This window comes from Zonotrichia leucophrys, chromosome 2, assembly GCF_028769735.1.
Source record: "Zonotrichia leucophrys gambelii isolate GWCS_2022_RI chromosome 2, RI_Zleu_2.0, whole genome shotgun sequence".
NCBI lineage: Eukaryota > Metazoa > Chordata > Aves > Passeriformes > Passerellidae > Zonotrichia > Zonotrichia leucophrys.
In genome coordinates this window covers 975,254-995,386 of record NC_088171.1, presented here as the reverse complement: position 1 = coordinate 995,386, position 20,133 = coordinate 975,254, and the positions used below count along the sequence as shown (strand labels likewise).

At 68.7% G+C, this 20,133-nt stretch overlaps 3 protein-coding genes across 3 annotated transcripts in view; 1 reads left to right on the top strand and 2 right to left on the bottom strand.

Moving 5' to 3' along the window:
- The first annotated feature begins 1,850 nt into the window (after positions 1–1,850).
- The window catches only part of LOC135444062 (uncharacterized), a 36,340-nt gene continuing 18,057 nt past the window's right edge, over positions 1,851–20,133 (top strand). Inside the window, exons 1-21 of the mRNA XM_064705174.1 lie at positions 1,851–1,977; positions 2,834–3,235; positions 3,319–3,445; positions 3,861–3,974; positions 5,188–5,298; positions 5,397–5,519; positions 5,636–6,358; positions 8,716–9,024; positions 9,140–9,399; positions 9,458–9,756; positions 9,799–9,972; positions 10,990–11,452; positions 12,402–12,541; positions 12,698–13,202; positions 14,073–14,513; positions 16,606–17,733; positions 17,780–17,944; positions 17,986–18,299; positions 18,820–18,983; positions 19,397–19,497; positions 19,623–20,021. Of these exons, the coding sequence (XP_064561244.1) occupies positions 1,954–1,977; positions 2,834–3,235; positions 3,319–3,445; positions 3,861–3,974; positions 5,188–5,298; positions 5,397–5,519; positions 5,636–6,358; positions 8,716–9,024; positions 9,140–9,399; positions 9,458–9,756; positions 9,799–9,972; positions 10,990–11,452; positions 12,402–12,541; positions 12,698–13,202; positions 14,073–14,513; positions 16,606–17,733; positions 17,780–17,944; positions 17,986–18,299; positions 18,820–18,983; positions 19,397–19,497; positions 19,623–20,021 (6,486 nt within the window). The 5' untranslated portion in view covers positions 1,851–1,953. The remainder of the gene's footprint in view (positions 1,978–2,833; positions 3,236–3,318; positions 3,446–3,860; positions 3,975–5,187; positions 5,299–5,396; positions 5,520–5,635; positions 6,359–8,715; positions 9,025–9,139; positions 9,400–9,457; positions 9,757–9,798; positions 9,973–10,989; positions 11,453–12,401; positions 12,542–12,697; positions 13,203–14,072; positions 14,514–16,605; positions 17,734–17,779; positions 17,945–17,985; positions 18,300–18,819; positions 18,984–19,396; positions 19,498–19,622; positions 20,022–20,133) is intronic.
- LOC135443495 (uncharacterized) lies at positions 8,577–14,546 on the bottom strand. Its single transcript, XM_064703734.1, has 4 exons — positions 14,428–14,546; positions 12,418–12,816; positions 11,200–11,400; positions 8,577–10,052 (listed from the first exon to the last, which is right to left on the bottom strand). Exons 2-4 carry the CDS (start codon positions 12,803–12,805, stop codon positions 9,019–9,021), a joined length of 1,623 nt encoding a protein of 540 aa, XP_064559804.1. The 5' UTR covers positions 12,806–12,816; positions 14,428–14,546; the 3' UTR covers positions 8,577–9,018.
- On the bottom strand, positions 16,195–19,182 carry TIGD3 (tigger transposable element derived 3). The gene is made up of 3 exons (XM_064703728.1): positions 18,871–19,182; positions 18,474–18,605; positions 16,195–18,347 (listed from the first exon to the last, which is right to left on the bottom strand). Exons 1-3 carry the CDS (start codon positions 18,902–18,904, stop codon positions 16,531–16,533), a joined length of 1,983 nt encoding a protein of 660 aa, XP_064559798.1. The 5' UTR covers positions 18,905–19,182; the 3' UTR covers positions 16,195–16,530.

Here is a 20,133-nt window from a genome sequence, read left to right as displayed (position 1 = left end):
AGTTCTGAGCAGGACTGGGGAAATCCACTTGGCCCCAAAGCATCCTGCCCATCCCAGGTACAGGAATAATGTTCCAAAAACATTTTGGCACTGGCTTCAAGTGAAGTCCTTGGGTTGGCTTTGCTTTTATTCCTCAGAGAATCCCAGAATAGTTTGGATTGGAAGGGATGTTAAGGATCACCCAGTGCCACCCCTGCCATGGCAGGGACACCTTCCACTGTCCCAGGGTGCTCCAGCCTGGCCTTGGGCACTGCCAGGGATCCAGGGCAGCCACAGCTGCTCTGGGAATTCCATCCCAGCCAGGAATCCCCAGTCTCCCATCCATCCCTGCCCTCTGGCACTGGGAGCCATTCCCTGTGTCCTGTCCCTCCATCCTTGTCCCCAGTCCCTCTCCAGGCTGGGCTGTGGTTTTCCAGCTGCACATCCTGCGCTCTCCCAGCCCTCAGAGGAGGGAATGTGTCCTGGATTGGGATGCAGCTCCATTCCCACAGCAGGGATGGTTCCTTTGTCTCCTGAGCCCTGGATCCCGTGGGATGCTCCAGGCCCCAGCACCCCTCACTGCTGAGGGTCAGACCCAGCCTTAACTCCCCACTGCCACAAGGAGTGGGATCTCCAGCAGCTGCTGTCCTGGGATCAAAGCTTCTGAACTGACATTCCCAGGGAAATATCACCGGTGTGGTAAGAGGTGTTTGGAAAATCTGGGGAATAAACCAAGCAAACCATGTCTGTGCTGGCAGCCCGTGAATCCATGGCTGAGATGAAGAAACCTCAGAGGCTGAAGGAGCTGGAAGGGCTCAGCCTGGAGAAAAGGGGGCTCAGGGGGGACTCTGTGGCTCTGCACAGCTCCTGCCAGGAGGGGACAGCTGGGGGAGGTTGAGCTGCGCTCCAGGGAACAGGGACAGGAAAATTGGACATTTTGGAGAAAACGTCTTCATGCAAATGGCTCAGCCCTGGGGCCATGGGGCAGGGCCTGGGGGCTCAGGGTGCTGGAGGGGACAGCGAGCGGTGACGTCCTGGAGGGAAATGGCTGCTCAGGCTCCCGTGGTGATTAACAGCCCGTTAACCCTTCATGTACCACTGCCCTCCTCCGGGGCCAGGATCATCCCGCTCCCTGTCCCGCCAGGGGAGCCCCGTCAGGGCCCATCTGCAGGGATCCTGGAACACCGAGGCACTGAGGGAGCTTTTCCCGGGATAATCCCGGGAAGGTGGGACTGTAACACTTTTGCGTGGCCTGGCACCAGCCCCGGCACTGGTAAAGCAAAAGGTTCCAGGGTCAGGATGAGCACACGGGGTGGCTCCCAAACCCAGAATGTCTCCTGACAAGGGTCTTCTGGCCAGGACGGGGTCCTGGTGTGGGCGCTCATGTTCGCTTCCCCCACCGCTCCCGGCCCTCGGTGCCACCAAATCGGTGTTCCCTGCACCCAAACCAGTCCAGGTCACCCAGGCTCGTGTCAGCCTCGGGGCTGATGCCATGCAGAGGCCGGTGCTGGAGGCAGAGCCGACACCGATACCGATTCCCACAGTGGTGCCGGTGGCAGCGGTGGAGGTGCCGGTACCAGTGCCGGTGCCCGCTGTGTGGTGGAGCCGCTGCCGGTGCCAGTGGACTGTGGCAGTGCCGGTGGCGGTAGCGGGGCCGCTCCCGGCAGGCGGTGGCGGTACCGGGGCCGCGCCGGTGGCGGAGCCGCTCCCGGTGCCGGTAGGCGGCAGTGCTCGGCGCTCCGCGCTGCCGCCGCTCCCCGCCCGCTGCCGCCCAGCCCGGAGGAGGCGGATGCGATTCCCCGGCTGCCCGTGGCTGCTCGGCGGGGCGGCGGGGCCCGGCCCGTGCGCAGGCACCGACAGCGGCCCCGGCCCCGCTCCCGGCCCCGGCCCGGCCCCGCTCCGCGCTCGCCGCCGCCGCCGCCCGGCCCCAGCCCCAGCCCCGGCCGCCGGGGCCCGGCCCAGCTCCGCGGGGCCATGGCCGAGTGGGCGCCCGCCCAGGTAAGCGCGGCCCGGGGCACCGGCACCGGGAACCGGCCGCAGGCGGCGCCGCCCCGCCCGCCCCGCTCCCGCCGCTGCCCGGCCCGGACCCTCCGGCACCCCCGGCCCGCGGGGCCCCGCCGCCTCCGGGGAGCGGACCCGCGGTGGCCCCGGTGCCCCGGGACGTGGCTGGGCACCCCCGCCCCGGGGTGTCCGTGCGGCCCCGGGATGCGCCGGGCACCGCTGGCCCGGGATGTCCGCGTGCCCCGGGATGTCCCCAGGGACGCGACCCGCCATGGCCCCGGTGCTCCCGGGATGCCCCGCTGACCCGGCATGCCCGGGTGTTCCCAGCGTGTCCCCAGGCACCCCTGCCCGGGATATCCCCGTGCCCCCGGGATGCCCTGGCATGCCCCAGGGTGCCCCGGAGTGCTCTGAGCAGGCTTCAGCGCGGGGATGCCCCAGGCACCTCTGTCCTGGCATGTCCCTTTATGTCCCCAAGGTGTCCCTGGAGCTCCCTGGTCCCCACTTGCCCTGGCTGCTCCCTGCCCACCCAGCCCCATCCTCCTCCCGAGTGGGTTCCAGCCCGGGCAGACCCAGAAATGGCTCCCAAGGGATTGGGGATTGGGGTGACAAGTTGGGAAGGTGACCATGGTGACCTGCCTTGTTCTGGGAGGTGTTCCATGGGGACAGGGATGGACACTGACCCCATGCCCACCCTGGACTGCCACTCACCGTCCCCTCGGCCCAGTGGGCATCGCACACAGGGGTCCCCTGCAGTTCTGGGGCTGCTGGTGGCCAAAAGCCCTGGAAACGGGGAGCAGAGGCTGCAGGGGGTGCCCGTGGGCCTCCTCCCACTGGTGCCCTCCCCGTGGCCCAGGTGCAGGAGTGGAACATGGAGGCCCCTCACCTGATGCCGCTGCAGCCGCCGCTGCTGCCGGAGCGGGCGCACGTGCGGGAGGCGCAGCTGCACTCGGCAGAGGCCTCGCTCTGGACCGTGGTGGCCACCGTGCAGGCCATGGAGAGGAAGATCGACCTCCTGGCCACCCGCCTGCTCAGCCTGGAGGGCCGCTCGGGCACGGCCGAGAAGAAGCTGCTGGACTGCGAGAAGACGGCCATGGAGTTCGGGAACCAGCTGGAGAGCAAGTGGGCCGTGCTGGGCACCCTCATCCAGGAGTACGGGCTGCTCCAGCGGCGCCTGGAGAACGTGGAGAACCTGCTGAAGAACAGGAACTTCTGGGTGCTGCGGCTGCCCCCCGGCCCCCGGGGCGAGGTGCCCAAGGTAGGGTGTCCCCGGGGGCTGCAGGACAGTGGGGGGACCCTGGGGAGCGGGCACTGCTGAGCCAGGGGGTCTTGTCCCCACAGGTGCCGGTGACATTTGTTGACATCGCCGTCTACTTCTCAGCGGAGGAGTGGAAGAACCTGGAGGAGTGGCAGAAAGAGCTGTACAACAACCTGGTGAAGGAGAACTATGAGGCTTTGCTGTCCCTGGGTAAACGTCCCTTTTCCCTGTGTCCTGGCAGGATGGAGCGATGGCTGTGTCTCCTCAGTGGGTCCCCAACGTGGGTGGCCTGGTCCCCTGCCAGTGGTCAGTGGTGGCACTCGCTGTGTTCTGGGACCGTTCCAGAGGGAATGCTCCATGGTTCATGCTGTGTGTGGGGACAGGGTGACACACCATGCCATGCCATGGTGCTGCCAAGGGGGCTGGAGAGGGTCCTTGTCCCCCAGAACCCAGGACCTGAGTGTCCACACTACCTCCAGCACAGAGGTGCTGTGGGATTTAGGCACCTTTGCCAGGAGGCACACCAGGTCCTGGCAGCCTGGTGTGTCCCCAGAGTGTCCCCCAAAGCCTGGCTGACAGGGAGGGGGTGACAGGCACGGGGTGACATCGTCTGTGTCCCTGGCAGATGGGGCCCTCTCCAGAAGCGAGGCCCAGCCCCGCAGCGAGCGCGGGGACGGGCCCTGTGTCCCCGAGCAGCGGGAGCTGGAGCAGAGGGAGCTGCCACCGGACACCTGCGCGGGTGAGGCACCGCGGGAGGACCCTGCCAATGTCCCCACTGTCCCCACTGTCCCCAGTGTCCCCACCCTCCTCACACCAGGGACAACCCTCCTCCCTCCCAAACAGTCCCATCCCCACTGGGCCCAGTTCTCCAGCTGTGAGTGAGTGACCCCAGAAAATCCATGGCTCTTGTGCTGGAGATCTTGGCTATCCATCACTGGGAGATCCACGTGTCCCCTGCTGCCACCACCTTGTGTCAGGGCCCATGGGCTGTGTCACAGTCACCCAGTCCCATCAGCCGTGCCATTGTCACCTGTTCCCAGTGGGCTCTGCCACAGTCATCTGTTCCCAGGGATTGTGCCTGTCACCCAACCCCATGGGCCATCTCAGTGTCACCCATCACCAAGGGCTGTCCCACAGCTCCCTGGGGCTGTTGGATGTCCATAACTGCTGTGGGATGGGGGTGTCCCCTGAGGCCTGGGTGTGGTGGCCGTGGGTCACACGTGTGGCTCCATCCCGGGTGTGTTATGGCCGTGGGTCACACGTGTGGCTCCATCCCGGGTGTGTTATGGCCGTGGGTCACACCTGTGCCTCCATCCCGGGTGTGTTGTGGCCGTGGGTCACACCTGTGGCTCCATCCCGGGTGTGTGTGGCCGTGGGTCACACGTGTGGCTCCATCCCGGGTGTGTTGTGGCCGTGGGTCACACCTGTGGCTCCATCCCGGTGTGGTGGCCGTGGGTCACACGTGTGGCTCCATCCCGGGTGTGTTGTGGCCGTGGGTCACACGTGTGGCTCCATCCCAAGTGTGGTGGCCGTGGGTCACACGTGTGCCTCCATCCCGGGTGTGTTATGGCCGTGGGTCACACGCGTGGCTCCATCCCGGGTGTGTTGTGGCCGTGGGTCACACGTGTGGCTCCATCCCGGGTGTGTTATGGCCGTGGGTCACACCTGTGGCTCCATCCTGGGTGTGGTGGCCATGGGTCACACGTGTGGCTCCATCCCGAGTGTGGTGGCCGTGGGTCACACGTGTGGCTCCATCCCGGGTGTGTTGTGGCCGTGGGTCACACGTGTGGCTCCATCCCGGGTGTGTTATGGCCGTGGGTCACACGTGTGGCTCCATCCCGGGTGTGTTGTGGCCGTGGGTCACACCTGTGGCTCCATCCCGGGTGTGTTGTGGCCGTGGGTCACACCTGTGGCTCCATCCCGGCCCCGGCCAAGTCTCTCCTCGTGAACAGAGTCGCTGATCTCCACCTCCGACATCCTGTCCCGGATCAAGCAGGAGGTGGCCTTCGTGGGGGAGCAGCAGTTCCCGGAGGAGCGGGGGATGCCGCCGGACCCCTGTGCAGGTGAGCCCGGCGCTGAGCCTGCCCCACCGGCGCCGTTCCCTCCCGTGCCCCCGGAGCAGGGCCTGAGTCCCTGTCCCCGTCCCCGTCCCTCCCTGCAGGCGCGGACGCCCTGATCACCGCGCACGACTTCTTGTCGTGGATCAAGCAGGAGGAAGAGCCCTGTGTCCGGGAGCCCTGGGAGCTGCCCGAGAGGGAGATGCTGCCCCCGGGGCCTGGTCCTGGTGAGCGATCGCCGCCGTGGGGCTGGGGTGGGGGGAGCACCCCGCAGGGCGAGCTGTGACTCGGGGACATGCCCAGTGTCCCCGGTGGCACTGACCGCTCTCTCTGTCCCCTGCAGCCAGCGAGGGGCTGCTGGTGAAGACGGAGGAGCGGTGCCCGCACGCCGAGCCCCCCGAGGAGGTGGGTTTGCCGGGCAGCTCCGGGGAGCTGCTCTTCCCCGGCACGGCCTTCGGGACCCCCGAGGGACAGGCGGCGGTGCCGGCCGCCGTGGCTCTGCCGGCGCAGCACAGACTGGGCAAAGCTCCGGGCCCCGAGGCGGGCCCGGGGGCCGATGCCGGGGCCGTCCCCGCGGCGCCGCCGGGCCCCGCCGAGGAGCGGCCGCACGGCTGCGCCGAGTGCGGGAAGAGCTTCAGCGGCAAGAAGAGCCTGCGGATCCACCAGCGCAGCCACGCGGCCGAGCGGCCCTACCCGTGCGCCGAGTGCGGCAAGAGCTTCAATTGCCACTCGGGGCTGGTGCGGCACCAGATGATCCACCGCGGAGAGCGGCCCTACAAGTGCTCCGAGTGCGGCAAGTGCTACAGCCGCAAGGAACACCTGCAGAACCACCAGCGCCTGCACACCGGGGAGCGCCCCTTCGCCTGCGCCCAGTGCGGCAAGAGCTTCATCCGCAAGCAGAACCTGCTCAAGCACCAGCGCATCCACACCGGGGAGCGCCCGTACCAGTGCCCCGCCTGCGGCCGCAGCTTCCGCTACAAGGAATCGCTCAAGGATCACCAGCGGGTGCACGGCGCCGAGGCGGGGCCGCCGCCGCTGCCGCCGCCCGGGATCCTGCCCCCCGGGGACTAGGGCCCGCCGCGGCGCGGACTGCCACCCCCGGCACCGGGACAGCCCCGGCCACGCCGCTTCCCACCGGGCCGGGACGGGGGCGGGCGGGGAGCCCCGGGGCGGGACCGAGCCTCCCCCGCCGCCGACGGACGCTTCACCCCCGCGCTCCCCCCACGGACGATGTCGCCGCTCGGGGTGGGGGGCAGCCCCCGCCGTGTCCCCCCGCGCCACCCCCGCCTGCCGCTCTGTCCCCTCGCCCCCGCTGCTTATTTTTACTGCTCCCGCCGCGCCGTCCCGCTGTACAGTGCTTGGGGTGTAGTTTTGTATGGACGAAGCGATACATACGGAATAAAGTCGTGCTGGGCTGCAGAGCCTTCAGCGCCCCCGCCGCGGGTCCCCCGTGCTCTGTGCCCCGTCCCCGGGGTCCTGCGGCCTGGGAAGGCAGCGGCAGCAGGATGGGAACGTGGGAATGTCCTGGTGGCACACGGGGTACTGGGAATGGGCTGTGGGTTTGGGAGTGTGGCACTCAGGAGGTCCCAGTGTCACCGGCTGCGGTGGCCTCGTGCCGGTGGGGCTGTGAGGACACCCCCACTCCTGTCACCGACCCATCCCTGGGTCCTTCCTGTCCCCTGTCCTTGCCCCATGCCCAGGTCCCTCCTACCCTTATTTGGGAGTAGATTTGGTGATAGGAGATTTTGGGATAGGAGTTATTTCACACAATTCTTTCCCCACAGAATCCAGGCCCTTTCCTCAGGCACGCCAGGGTCCCCAAGCTGGATGTCACCATCCTCCTGGGAGGCCACCACCAGAGCTGGGTGACCCTGCAAATGCCACAGCTCCTGCTGCCCCACTGTCCCCTCCCAGGACGTGGCAGTCAAGGGGTCCTGAACACTGGGGGCTGGAAGAGGGGACAGCACAGGGGACACAGCACAGAGGGCTCAGCAGTGCTGTCACCCTGGTGTGGGCTGGAGATGGAGGGGGGAGACAGTGCTGGGGTGCCCTGGGGACACTGCACATGCTGTGGGGACACTACACCTGCCATGGGGACCTCCGACATTCCCTGGGGACCCTGCACACTGTCCAGGGACCCTGCACACTGCTGGGGACCCCAAGCACTGCTGGGGACACTGCACCTTGCCTGGAGACCCCAAATGCTGCTGGGGACCTTGGACACTTCCTGGGAATCCTGCACACGCTCTGGGAACACTGCACAATGCTTGGGGACCCTGCACGCTGCCTGGGGACACTGCTGGGGAATTTGGACACTGCCTGGGGATCCTGCACGCTGCCCAAGGGGCTTTGCATGATGCCAGGAACCTTCCACACTCCCTGGGGACACTGGACAGTGCTGGGAACCTTGGACACTCGCTCGGGACACTGCACACTCCTGGAACCTGTCAGGCTGCCTGGGCCCTGCACGCTCCTGGGGACCCTCTGAACCTGCTGGGGACACTGCACACAGCCCAGGGACACTGCTTGGGGACACTGCACACTGCTTGGGGACACTGCACACTGCCTGGGGACACTGCACACTGCTTGGGGACACTGCACACAGCCCAGGGACACTGCACACTGCTTGGGGACACTGCACACTCCTGGGGACACTGCACACTGCCAGGACACTGCACACTGCTTGGGGACACTGCACACTGCCCGGGGACACTGCACACTCCTGGGGACACTGCACACTGCCCAGGGACACTGCACACTCCTGGGGACACTGCACACTGCCCAGGGACACTGCACACTGCCTTGGGGACACTGCACACTCCTGGGGACACTGCACACTGCCCGGGGACACTGCACACTCCTGGGGACACTGCACACTGCTTGGGGACACTGCACACTCCTGGGGACACTGCACACTGCCTTGGGGACACTGCACACTCCTGGGGACACTGTACCCGCCTTGGGGACACTGCACACAGCCCGGGGACACTGCACACTGCTTGGGGACACTGCCCAGGGACACTGCACACTGCCCAGGGACACTGCACACTCCTGGGCATGAGCTCCTTCACGTTCCCCCCACGATGTCCATGCCCTCACCCCACTCCAGGTCTGCAGAGCTCCTGTTCCCCAGCCCTGACCCACGGTGCTGGGCTGCCCCAAAGGAATGGGGTGAAGCTCGTTTGTCCCATGGCCTTGTCCCCATCCAGGGCTGCAGAGCCATGGGACAAACGGCCCCTCCTGGCCCAGCTCCCGCCCCCACACAGAGATCACACACAAAACCATCGTTTCTGGGTTTTTTTGGAGGCGTTTTTTTTTTTTAACAGAAGTTTTATGGTTATATGCAAATTAGGTCATTAAATGATTTGCATAAAATGTTCGCACGTCAGCGACTAAGTGTTTCTAACTCCCACCCCCCGACAGGTAGTAAATCCTACTGGACCGGCGCCGTCGGGCCAGGCCGCGCTGTCACGCGTGTCCCCCGCGGGCACGGCGGCGTCACCTCGGGGCCCTCCCGTGCCTCAGACCCGCGGGGCCCCGCCCGGAGCGCTCCGAGCCCGCCGGGGCAGCGCCGGCCGCCCGCGCCCTCCGTCCGTCCGTCCGTCCGTCCGTCCGTCCGTCCCTTCCCGCGGGGATCCGTCCGGGTGCCGCCCGCGTCACCGCACGCCGTCCCCCGGGGCGGCCGCGGGCACTCGGTGTCCGTGGCGGAGCGGCTCCCGCCCGTCCCTAGCTGTTGGTGAGGAAGAGGCGTCTGTGTCGGGAAGCGGAGCCGCGCGGCCGCCCGCGGCGCCGGCCCCGGCCGCGGTTACCGAAGGGGCTCCGGCTGGGCACGGCGGTGTCCGCCCAGGCGGCGCTCCCGGCCGGCGGCGGCTCGGGGAAGCCGGGCTCGGCTTTGGGCTGCTCGAGGAGCGGGCTGGGGTCGCGGCGGGGCTCGGGGGGCGGCGGGGCCGGGCTCTGGCGGGCGGCGGCGCGCTCCTGGCGCAGGTAGCGCAGCTCGTCGCGGATGTCCGTGAGGACGCCGAGCAGGCGGAACTGCAGCTCCCGGTCGCGGGCCCGCTCCTCGCGCTGGGTGGCCCGTTCCTCCTGCCACATGGCCAGCTCCTGGTGGTACAGCTGGTCCCACTGCTCCTCCAGGTCGAGCAGGTGATGGATGCTAGTCCTCCAGCTCTCGCGGCGGTCCTCGCGCAGGCGGGAGCAGCCCAGCCCGCGGGCGGGGCCGGCGGCGGCCGGGCCGTCTCCGGGCGGGGAGGCCGAGGAGGGCAGCGACTCCTCGGTCAGGGCGCCGTGCAGCGGGGAGCGCGCCGGGGGCTCCTCCTCGGCCGGAGCCTTCTCCCAGGTGGGCCCCATCAGTACCCTGGGCAAGGCGCCCATCTCCGGGCCCGGGCCGCCCGCCTGCTCCTCGGGATGCGCCGAGTCGAGCCCGCGGCCCAGGGCGGGCAGGTCGGACGCGCCCTCGTGCCCCCAGTCCGAGTGAGCGTCCGCGGGGTTGAGGGAGTCCTCGGGCAGGGAAGTGACGGAGCCCTGCGAGCTGCACCGGCGGATCAGCATGGCCTGGCGGGACAGCTTCATGTCCTCCTCCGCGGACATGGGGGCCTCGGGCCCCGGCTGCACCCCCGCGGCCCCGCCGTGGCCCCTCTCCACCTCCCGGCCTTCCCGCTCCTCCTCCTCCGACATGGAGGCGTAGGAGACCAGGGACTCGTTCCGCAGGGACGGGGAGATGGCCGACGCCTCTGGAGTGCGCAGCTCCGGGCCCGACTCGGCTGCAGGAGAAGAGAAACCTCTGGTGAGAGAAACCACAGCACTGCCCTGGCCCCAGGCCCTCCCCAGCACGTGGGTCCCAGCAGATCTCCATCCTGACCCAGTGGATCTCCATCCTGACCCAGTGGATCTCCATCCTGACACGGAGGATCTCCATCCTGATCCAATGGATCTCCATCTTGACCCAGTAAATCTCCATCCTGACACAGAGGATCTCCATCCTGACCTGGAGGATCTCCATCTTGACCCAGTGGATCTCCATCCTGACCCAGAGGATCTCCATCCTGACACGGAGGATCTCCATCCTGACACGGAGGATCTCCATCCTGACCCAGTAAATCTCCATTTTGACCCAGTGGATCTCCATTCTGAGTTAGTGGATCTCCATCCTGAGTCAGAGGCTCTCCATCCTGACTCCACTCCCAGCAGACCCCATCCAGAACTCCACTGTCACTGCATCTTCACCCAAACCCTGCTGCCAGAGGATCTCCATCCAGATCCCACACTTGCCAGCAGATCTCCATCCTGACCCAGTGGATTTCTATCCTGACCCAGTGGATCTCCACCCAAACCCCACTCCCAGCAGATCTCCACTCAAACCCCACTCCCAGCAGATCTCCATGCAGACCCAGTGGATCTCCATGCAGACCCAGTGGTTTTCCATCCTGACCCAGTGGATCTCCATCCTGACCCAGCGGATCTCACCAAACCCCACTCCAGCGATCTCCATCCTGACCCAGCAGATTCACAACCATCAGCGATCTCCATGCAGACCCAGTGGATCTCCATCCTGACCCAGCGGATCTCCACCCAGACCCCACTCCCAGCAGATCTCCATCCTGACCCAGTGGATCTCCATCCTGACCCAGCAGATCTCCACCCAGACCCCACTCCCAGCGGATCTCCATCCTGACCCAGTGGATCTCCATCCTGACCCAGTGGATCTCCATCCAAACCCCACTCCCAGCAGATCTCCATGCAGACCCAGTGGATCTCCACCCAGACCCCACTCCCAGCAGATCTCCATGCAGACCCAGTGGATCTCCACCACCAGGACCCCCACTCCCAGCGGATCTCCATGCAGACCCAGCCCGTGTCCATCCCGCCCTGCTCCCAGCCCCCCAGCCCCCCGTGCTGCTCCCGCCGTACCGGGGCCGCCCTGCCCCTCTCCCCGGTACTCGCAGCCGCCGGCGGGGTCGGGGCTCTGTCCCGGCAGGCGCGGCGCGGCCGAGCCCTCCACGTCGGGCAGGGCCGAGGGCTGCCCGTTGGTGTCGATGTAGATGCTGGGGTGGCTCACGCCGGGCTGCAGGTGCATGAAGGGCTGCTTGGAGGCGCCGGGGAAGAACAGATCTGCGGGACACAGAGGATGCGGCCTCAGCTGGCGGGGACACGGCGGCCCCAGGTACAGATGCTCCTGCAAGGCCATCCTGCCCCATTGCTCAGCCTCACCTGCCCCAGCGCCATCCTGACAGCCCCCAGTGCCAGAGAATCGTGGGCTTGGGGAATAACCTGAGCTGGGAGGGACCCACAGGGATCATTGATCCAGATCCTGGACCTACACAGACACCCCAAAATCCCCCCTGTGCATCCCTGGGAGTGCTGTCCAAATGCTCCTGGAGCTCTGGCAGGGTTGGAGCTGTGCCCATTCCCTGGGGAGCCTGGGCAGTGCCCAGCACCCTCTGGGGAAGAACCTTTCCCTGATTTCCAGCCTGATCCTCCCATGGCACAGCTTCATGACATTACACAGGATTTCTTCCTTCAGCCTAGAGCTCTGTGCCTGGCACATGACAGCCGAGTCTGGGCCACACGGATGGAGCCTATGATGCCCCCAGTGAAACCAGAGAGGCCACTATGGGATCAAAAAGCATCAAATTAAAGAAAATAAGAAAGAAGAACAAAAAACATTCTCTCCTGCAAAACTTGAGGTGTTCCTATGAATACTGTTGATCTGGCAGAGTTTTCCCAGAGATGTGGGGCTGCCCCTGGATCTCTGGAAGTGTCCAGTGCCAGGCTGGACAGGGCTTGGAGCACCCTGGGATAGTGGGAGGTGTTCCTGCCCATGGCACAGGGTGGAACAGGATGAGCTTTAAGGTCCCTTCCCACTCAAACCACTCTGGGATTTCTATGACTCGCTGATCCCAGGTTATTTCCACGAAGGATTTCTAATCCCAGTTCCCTACCCAGTGGCTGGCACTTGGGTACAACATGCCTGTGACTCTGGTGGGTGCTGCAACCCCAAGGCAAACCCCAGAGTCTCTTTCCACAAGGCACAACAGCCAGCTGAGAACACCAGCATGGCCGGACATCCCTCAGGGAGCGCAGCCAGAGCTCCAGCCACCCTCTGCCCGCAGAGCCACCACCACCCACCTGGGTCCAGGATGATCTCGGGCTCCGAGTCGTGGCTGGCCTGCAGGAAGGTGGAAGCCACCATCTTCTCGAGGGGCGTGAGGCGCGGCTTGTGCAGCGGCCCGCCGGCGCGGTTCATGGGCAGGTGCTTCTTGGAGGTGATTTTCTTCTTGACGTCCAGCCGCAGGTCGCGCCACTTGTGCTTGAGGTCGTCGATGGAGCGCTCGGTGTAGCCCAGGAAGTTGACGCGGCTTTGGATCTGGGTCCAGAGCTGCTTCCGCCGCACGGGGTGAGCCCGCAGGGCCTCGGACCCGTACAGGGCGCTGAAATGCCGGACCACATTCCAGACCAGCGTCTCGGTCTCGTCATTGGAGAAGTTGGCCTTCCTCTTCCGGCCAGACGCTGGCATCGCCTGCGAGGCTGCGGCAGAGGTGGAAGGGGCACAATTGAACCTCGGTCCCCACTCCTCTCTCTCGGCTCCTGGGGGCAACATGGGGCTGCGGGAGCCCGAGGGAGCCGCGGAGGAGGGAGCCGAAGCAAGAGCCCCGGAGGCATCCATGGCAGGGGAGGCTTGGGCCGGGGAGGATCTAAAGAGCCGCTTCGGCACAGCACGCGGCACGGGCGCACCGCATCGCCTCGCCCGGCTCGAGGGCACCTGGGAGGGGAGAAAAGGAAAGGGCAGCGGTGGCTGGTGGCAGCGCGGGGGGACGGCGAGGGCCCCCCGGCTCTCTCCAGCCAGAGGCACCCGGGAGAGCCCCCAGGGTGCCGTGGATGGGGACGTGGCCGTGCTGAGCGTCAGCACCACGGTGAGGGGTTGTGGTGAGCGCCGCGGGCACGGCACCTGCCCTGGGGCCACGGAGCTGCCTCACGGGGTGCCTCAGAGCACCTCAGGGCCGGGCTGAGGGTGACGGGGACACCTCAGGGCCACGGCAAGGGGCTCACGGCAATGCCAGCCATGATGGGGAAAGTCTTGGGCAGGATGAGCACTTCAGGTTCCCAGCCAGGGCCTCGGGGCCACAGCACTGACCAAGGACATGAGCACCTCGAGGCCATGGTGAAGACCTTGGCCAAGAAGCAGGCCTTGGCAAGGGTCTTGGCCATGGTGGGAGCATTAAGAGCCCACTGAGGACCTTGGAGTCATGGTGAAACCCATGGCCACAGTGAGAGCCCCAAGGCCATGGCAAAGGCATCATGAAAGGCCTTGGCCATGGTGAGCAGCTCAAGCTTGCAGGGAGCAACCTGGCACCAAGACAATGACCGAGGCCATGGCAAGTGTTGCAAGGCCATAATGAAGACCTTGGCCATGATGAACACCTGAAGAACCCATGAGGGGTGAGGAGCCACAGAAAAGACCTTGACTACGGTGAACACCCCAAGCTCCCAGCGAGGACCTCATGGACACAGCAAAGACCTCGGGCACGGCGCACACCTGGAGCTCCCAGTGAGCACCCTGGGGCCACAGCAAAAACCTCGGCCATGGTAAACACCGTGGCCACAGTGAACACCCCAAACTCCTCCTGAGGAACTTGGGACCACATCAAAAGCCCTGGCTGTAGCGAGTGCTCCAAGGCCACGAAGAAGCCCTTGGCCATGGTGCTCACCTGGACCAGGTGTGCACACCTCAAGCTCCCACGAGCACCGCGGGACCACAGCAGAGACCACCGTGCCCACCCCAGGCTCCCATCGCGCCCTGGAGCCGCAGGAACCCCCCGGAGCAGCGCAGCGGCCTCGAGCAGAGCCCGCGGTGCCCCCGCCGTGCCCCGAGCCCCCTCCCCATCCCGGGGCCCCCGGCAGCGCCCGCACCCGCGGCCTCGGGGCGCCCTTTGCCGGGCCCGGGGGGCCGCTCGCTGCCCTGCCCCGGCTTTGTTCGCGCTCCTCTCGCCGGGGACAAAGCGGCCGGGCCGGGGCCTGCCCCGCGGACCCCCCCCCATTCGGGATCCCACCGCGGGCGGGTGCGCGGGGCAGGCACCGGCCCCGGCCCCGCGGCTCCCCCCGGCCCGCCGGCCCCCCCGGCCCCGGGACAGCGCTTACCTGCGCCGGGACGGGCGTGCGGGGCGCGGGGGGCGCGGAGCGGGGCCCCGGCGGCGGCGGGAGGGGGGGCTCAGGTCCGGCGGCGGGTAATGGCTCCCGCCTCGGCGGAACTCGCCTTCATTTCCTCCGAGCGCCGGCGCGGGCCCTGCGCGACACCGCGGCCGCGGGCTCCCCCTGGCGGCACCGCCGCGAACCGCCGGGGGCGGGACCGAGAGCGGGGACAGCCCCGGGAGGGGACGGGGAACCGGGAGGGGACGGGGAGCAGGGACAGCGAACCGGGACAGCCCCGGGAGGGGACGGGGAACCGGGAGGGACAGCGAACCGGGAGGGGACGGGGAGCGGGGACAGCGAACCGGGACAGCCCGGAAGGGACGGGGAACCGGGAGGGGACGGGGAACCGGGAGGGGACGGGGAACGGGGACAGCCCCGGGAGGGGACGGGGAACCGGGGGGGGAACGGGGAACCGGGGGGGGACGGGGAACCGGGAGGGGACGGCGAACGGGGACAGCGAACCGGGACAGCCCCGGAAGGGGACGGGGAACAGGGACAGCTCCAGGAGGGGACGGGGAGTCGGGACAGCCCCGGGAGGGGACAGGGAACCGGGAGGGACAGCGAACCGGGAGGGGACGGGGAGCGGGGACAGCGAACCGGGACAGCCCAGGGAGGGGCAGCGCAGAGGGAGAGGACAGCACACCGGGACCGGACAGCCCCGGGAGGGGACAGCGAACAGGGAGGGGACAGCAAACCGGACAGCACAGAGGGACAGGATAGGACACCGGGAGGGGACAGCCCCGGGAGGGACAGCACACCGGGACATCCTACCGGGACCGGACAGTACAGCGGGAGAGGCAGCACACCGGGACCGGACAGCACAGCGAGAAGAGCCAGCCCCTCGGGAGGGACAGCACTGCGGGAGGGGACAGCCCACCGGGACCGGACAGCCCACCGGGACCGGACATCACACCGGGACAGGACATTCCAAAGGGACGGGACATCCCTGCATTCCACCCTAAGGGGACAGCGGGTACCCACCGCGGATGCATCCCTGCGTGGGTCCCCCCTGGGGTGATACATCCCTGTACCCCACTCCCGAGAGCACCCCGGGTACCCCTGTGGGGCTGTGTCCCCGTGGGGATCCCGCCATGCTCCCCATCCCTGCACCCCCGGGAAGGTGCATCCCACGGGGGTCCCACCCCCGTGCACCCCATGTACCCCCATGACAGTGTTCCCGTGGGGAGCCCCTGTGTCCCCCCCTTTCCCAGCTGTAGCTGTGCATCCCTGTGGGGGTCCCGCCTGCTGCACCCCCCTCCCCCGGGTGCTTCATGCCCACCCGTGATCCTGTATCCATGTGGGGATCCCCCTGTGGGCCCCATCCCTGTAACCCCTGGGCCTGTGGGGACACCTCTGTCCCTGCCTGGTGGCCTCCAGCTGCCCCTGACCCTCTGCAGTCCAGCAGAGACATGGACCTCGGGGACCTCAGGGTGCACAGTGCACACGGGGGGCTCTGCAGGGGACCCCAGGGTGCCACCAAGGCTGGCACAGCCAGCACAGGGTGCTCAGCCAGCTCCCCACTGCCCGCAGGTGCTGCCACGGCTCTGGTACCCGGGTGGGGATGGCACAGCTCGGGGTGGCTGTGGGGACCACGGTGTCCCCAGGAGGGGAAGGGGGGTTTGGGGTGGTCCTGCTGCTCCAGGAAACCCCGGGGAGCTCTGCCCCACTCCCAGCAGATGTGACAGCAGAATAAAACCACCCGTGCTTGGCTTTGCTGAATTCCAACTTTTTAATGCCTGTAACAATCCTCCAGGCACCACGTGGTGACAGCAGCCGGAGGCACCCGATTCCCGTGTGGGATGGAGCTGCTGTCCCCAGCACGGGGACACCCCAGCACCGCCCACATCCCCCCCACGGCAGTCACAACTGCCCCACTCAGGGCAAATCCCCGCTGGCAGCAGCTGCACATCGTCCCCTTCCTTCCTGGGAGAAGGTACTGGCAGCAGCTTTGTGTCCCCAGCGCTGCCACTGCAACCCCCACGGCTCAGCTGCGGGGAACAGCGGCCGGGCCGGGCGGTGACAGCCCCAAGGAGCACCGGCCCCTCTGCCCGGTCACTGCTGGGGAGGGCTGTCCCCGAGGAAGGCTCGCCCTGCCCCGGCTGACACCATGTGCACCGCGTCCTCCAGCTCGTAGAAGGCCTGGAAGAGGTCCGGCGAGGTGGCCTGGCACTCCAGGTACCGCCGCAGCGTGGCCAGGCTCCTCCAGACCTCCCGTTCCGAGGGGCAGGGCGGCACGGCCGCCAGCTCGCCCGCGTCCTCGCCCTCCGCCGTGCCCTCGTCCCCGTCCGCCTCCGCCGCGTCCCCGTCGCGCTCCGGCCGCTCCCGGCCGAGCAAACCGGGGGCCGAGCTCAGGGACACGGCCTCGGTGCCGGCGTCGGGGGTGAAGCCGGCGGCGCGGAAGCAGCCGGCGATGAGCCCCGGGTGAACGTCGCCCCAGGCTTGCGCCAGCATGTGCAGCACGTCCAGCAGGCTGGGCTGGGCCGCGCCGCGCTCCGCCGGCAGCCACCGCAGCAAACGGCGCCGGTAGTGGCCCTTGAGGTCGCCGGCGATGCCGCGGTCCAGGGGCTGGGCCAGGGCGGCGGCCGGCGGGATGAAAACCATCCGGACGTTGGACAGCTGGAGGTAGGGGTGCGCCTCGTGCTTGGCCAGCAGGAGCAGGACGCTCTTGCCCCGCCGCCGCATGCCCTCGTTGAACTCCCGCAGCCACTCGGCGAAGAGCGGCGCGCTCAGCCCGGCCGGGCCGCCGGCGCGGTAGCTCCACGGCATCTGCTCCAGGTTGACGCCCCGCAGGCAGCGCGGCCGGGGGCTGTCCCCCACCGCCCGCAGCGGCAGCTTCTCCGAGCCGCTGGCGTTGGCGCACAGCAGCAGCGTCAGCCGCTCGCCGGGGCTCTCGCCGTTACCGGGGGCGCCGGCCGGCAGCGGCACCGCGGTCTCCCCGCAGGCGAAGATCTCGGCGGGCGCGTAGCTGCGGAGGAGCCCGGGCAGCACCGTGCCGGCCCAGTGCTCCGCCGTGGGCTGCTCCGCGTCCCCTTTCTCCGCCGGCGGCTTCTTGCCGTGGCGAGCGCCCAGGCGAGCCAGCCAGCCGCCGCTGGGCTCGGGCTCGGGCCGGGCCGGGTGCCGGGCCCGGAGCTGCAGCAGCGGGCGGCCCACGGGCAGCTCGGCAGCGTGGGCACCCTGCACCCAGCGCAGCAGCGCGGCCTCCAGCGCCGCGTCCTTCCCCTCCCGCTTGCGCTTGCGCTCGGGGTCGCCGTTGCGGTGCCACTCGCTCAGGATGCGCTCCTTATTCTTGATGATGCGGCAGATCTGGGGCTGCGACACCCCGAAGCGCTTGGCCAGCTCGCTCTGCGACACCTTGGGGCCCTCCAGCATCTCCAGCACGCGCACCTTCTCGGTCAGCGACAGCTCCTTCCGCTCCTTCCGCGGCGCCGCCGCCGTGGCTCCCTCCGCCGTGCCCGGGGAGCGCCCGGTGCAGGGCCCCGGCCGGTGGGGGCTGCCCGTGGCCCCCAGCCCCGCCGGTTCGGCGAGGCCTGTCCCGCAGCGGCCGCAGGCGTAGCCGAGCTCCGCGCCGCGCCCCAGCCGGTGCCGCACCAGGTCCGGTTTGTGCCCGATGCCTCCTCGGCCGCACTCGGCACAATCCAGCGGCGGCTCCCCGGGCCGGCAGCGGCGGCTCTCGAAGGCGGGCGGTGCGGCGATGAACCCCCCGTTACCGGCACCGGGGTTCGCCTCCGGCTCGAGGACGCCGCAGTAGCTGCAGCCCCGTTCCCGCAGCGGGACGAGGAAGTCGGCGGGGCCGGCGTGGAGGGACGGGGGCGAGCGGGGCGGTGGGGACACCCCGTCCTCGCTCTTCACCTCCTTCCCCTGCCAGTCCCCTGCGGACACGGGAGCGCGTTGGGGAGCGGCCCAAGCCCCCGGCTCGGCAGGATCCGGGCCGGTGCCCGACTCCTGCTCCCGGTGCCACCTGGCCCCGATCCCGCCCGTCCCCGTGTCCCGCTCACCCTGGGAGGGACCGGCCGGTGCCGCGGGTGGCCGGGGGCTCTGGCGCTCCCCGTAGCGCCCCGCTGCCGCCGCCACCCCCTCGTCCCCTCGCTCCACCTCGGCCAGGATGTCGGGCTTGGTGATGGCGTAACCTGTCACAGAGACAAGAGGAGGGACAGCGGGTGATGCCACTGGCCATGCCAAAGGACATGCCACCAGAGATGACATCGGTCACAACAGGCCAGGGCTGGCTGCCCGTGGTGATGGGTACAGGCAACCGGGTGGTCCCGTGGTGACCCCAGAGCCATCCCGTGACCTCCTGCTCCCGGTATCAACCCGGTGAGTGCCGGTCTCTCTCGTGGCCAGGCCACGACCGGCAGTGCCGGGAGCGGAGCCGGGATGGCCCCGGTGCCTCACCCAGGTCGACGGGATGCTGGCGGTCCTCCTTCATGGCACCGGCACCGTCCCGGTCGTCGGGAAACGCGGCGGCAGCTGCTCCCGCCGAGGCCTCAGCAGCGCGAGGGATGGCGGTGCCTGAGTGATGCCGCGCCGGGATGACGACGCGCGGCCGGGCGGCGGGACGCGGCGTCGGCGGCGCCCGCGGGGCCGGTGGCGGGGCCGCCGAGCCCCAATGGGCCGCGGTGGCGTTGCCGCACCTGTCCCCGTCCCCTCCCGCCCGCTCGGTCCCTCTCGGTCCCGCTCGGTCCCGCCCGGTGCCGCCACCGCCCCCTCCTCGCGCGGCCCCGCTACCGGCGGCGGGAGCGCGCGTGACGCCGGGCGGCCCCGCCCCCTCGGCGCTCCGCCCCCCGATTGGCCGCGCCACCGCCCAATGGGCGCGCGGTCCGCCCGCCGCCGGGGGTCGCTGTGGCGCCGGGCGCCGCCGCCGCCGCTCCCAGCGCGCCCCGCGCCCTCGGCATGGCCGCTCCGCCCCGCCGCTGCTGAGCCGCCGCCGCCGCCGCCCGGCCCCGCCGCCGCCCGCCCGCGCCGCCGCCCCGCACCGCCCGCGCCGCCCCCCGCGCCATGGCCGACTGGGCCCCCGCTGAGGTAAGCGCCGCCGCCGCCCCCCGCCTCCCCCGCCGGCCGCCGCCCCCCGGGCCGGCCCCGCGTCCCGCCCCCCCCGCGGGCTGCGGGCGCGTCCCCGCGCTCAGCCCCGCGCGTTCCCCCCGCAGGAGCTGGAGTGCATGATGGAGCCCCAGGAGCTGGGCCTGGAGCAGCCGCTGGCCGCCCCCGAGCACGGCCCCGGCGGCGAGGCCGAGCTGCCGGCCGCAGAGATCTCCCTGACGCTGGTCACCGAGATCCAGGCCGTGGACAGGAAGGTGGACACCCAGGCCGCGCAGCTGATGAACCTGGAGGGCAGGATGAGGATGGCCGAGACGAAGCTGATCGGCTGCGAGAAAACGGCGGTGGAGTTCGGGAACCAGCTGGAGAGCAAGTGGACGGCGCTGGGCACTCTCATCCAGGAGTACGGGCAGCTGCAGAAGCGGCTGGAGAACATGGAGAACCTGCTGAAGAACAGGAATTTCTGGATCCTGCGGCTGCCCCCGGGGGCAAAAGGGGAAGTCCCCAAGGTAACGGTTTGGGTTTGCTGCTCCCCGCTGCAAAACGGGGCTGTTCTGCACGTCTGCTGGGCTCAGAACCCCGTGCCCTGTGCTCACAGCCCCATATCCTGAGCTCACAGCC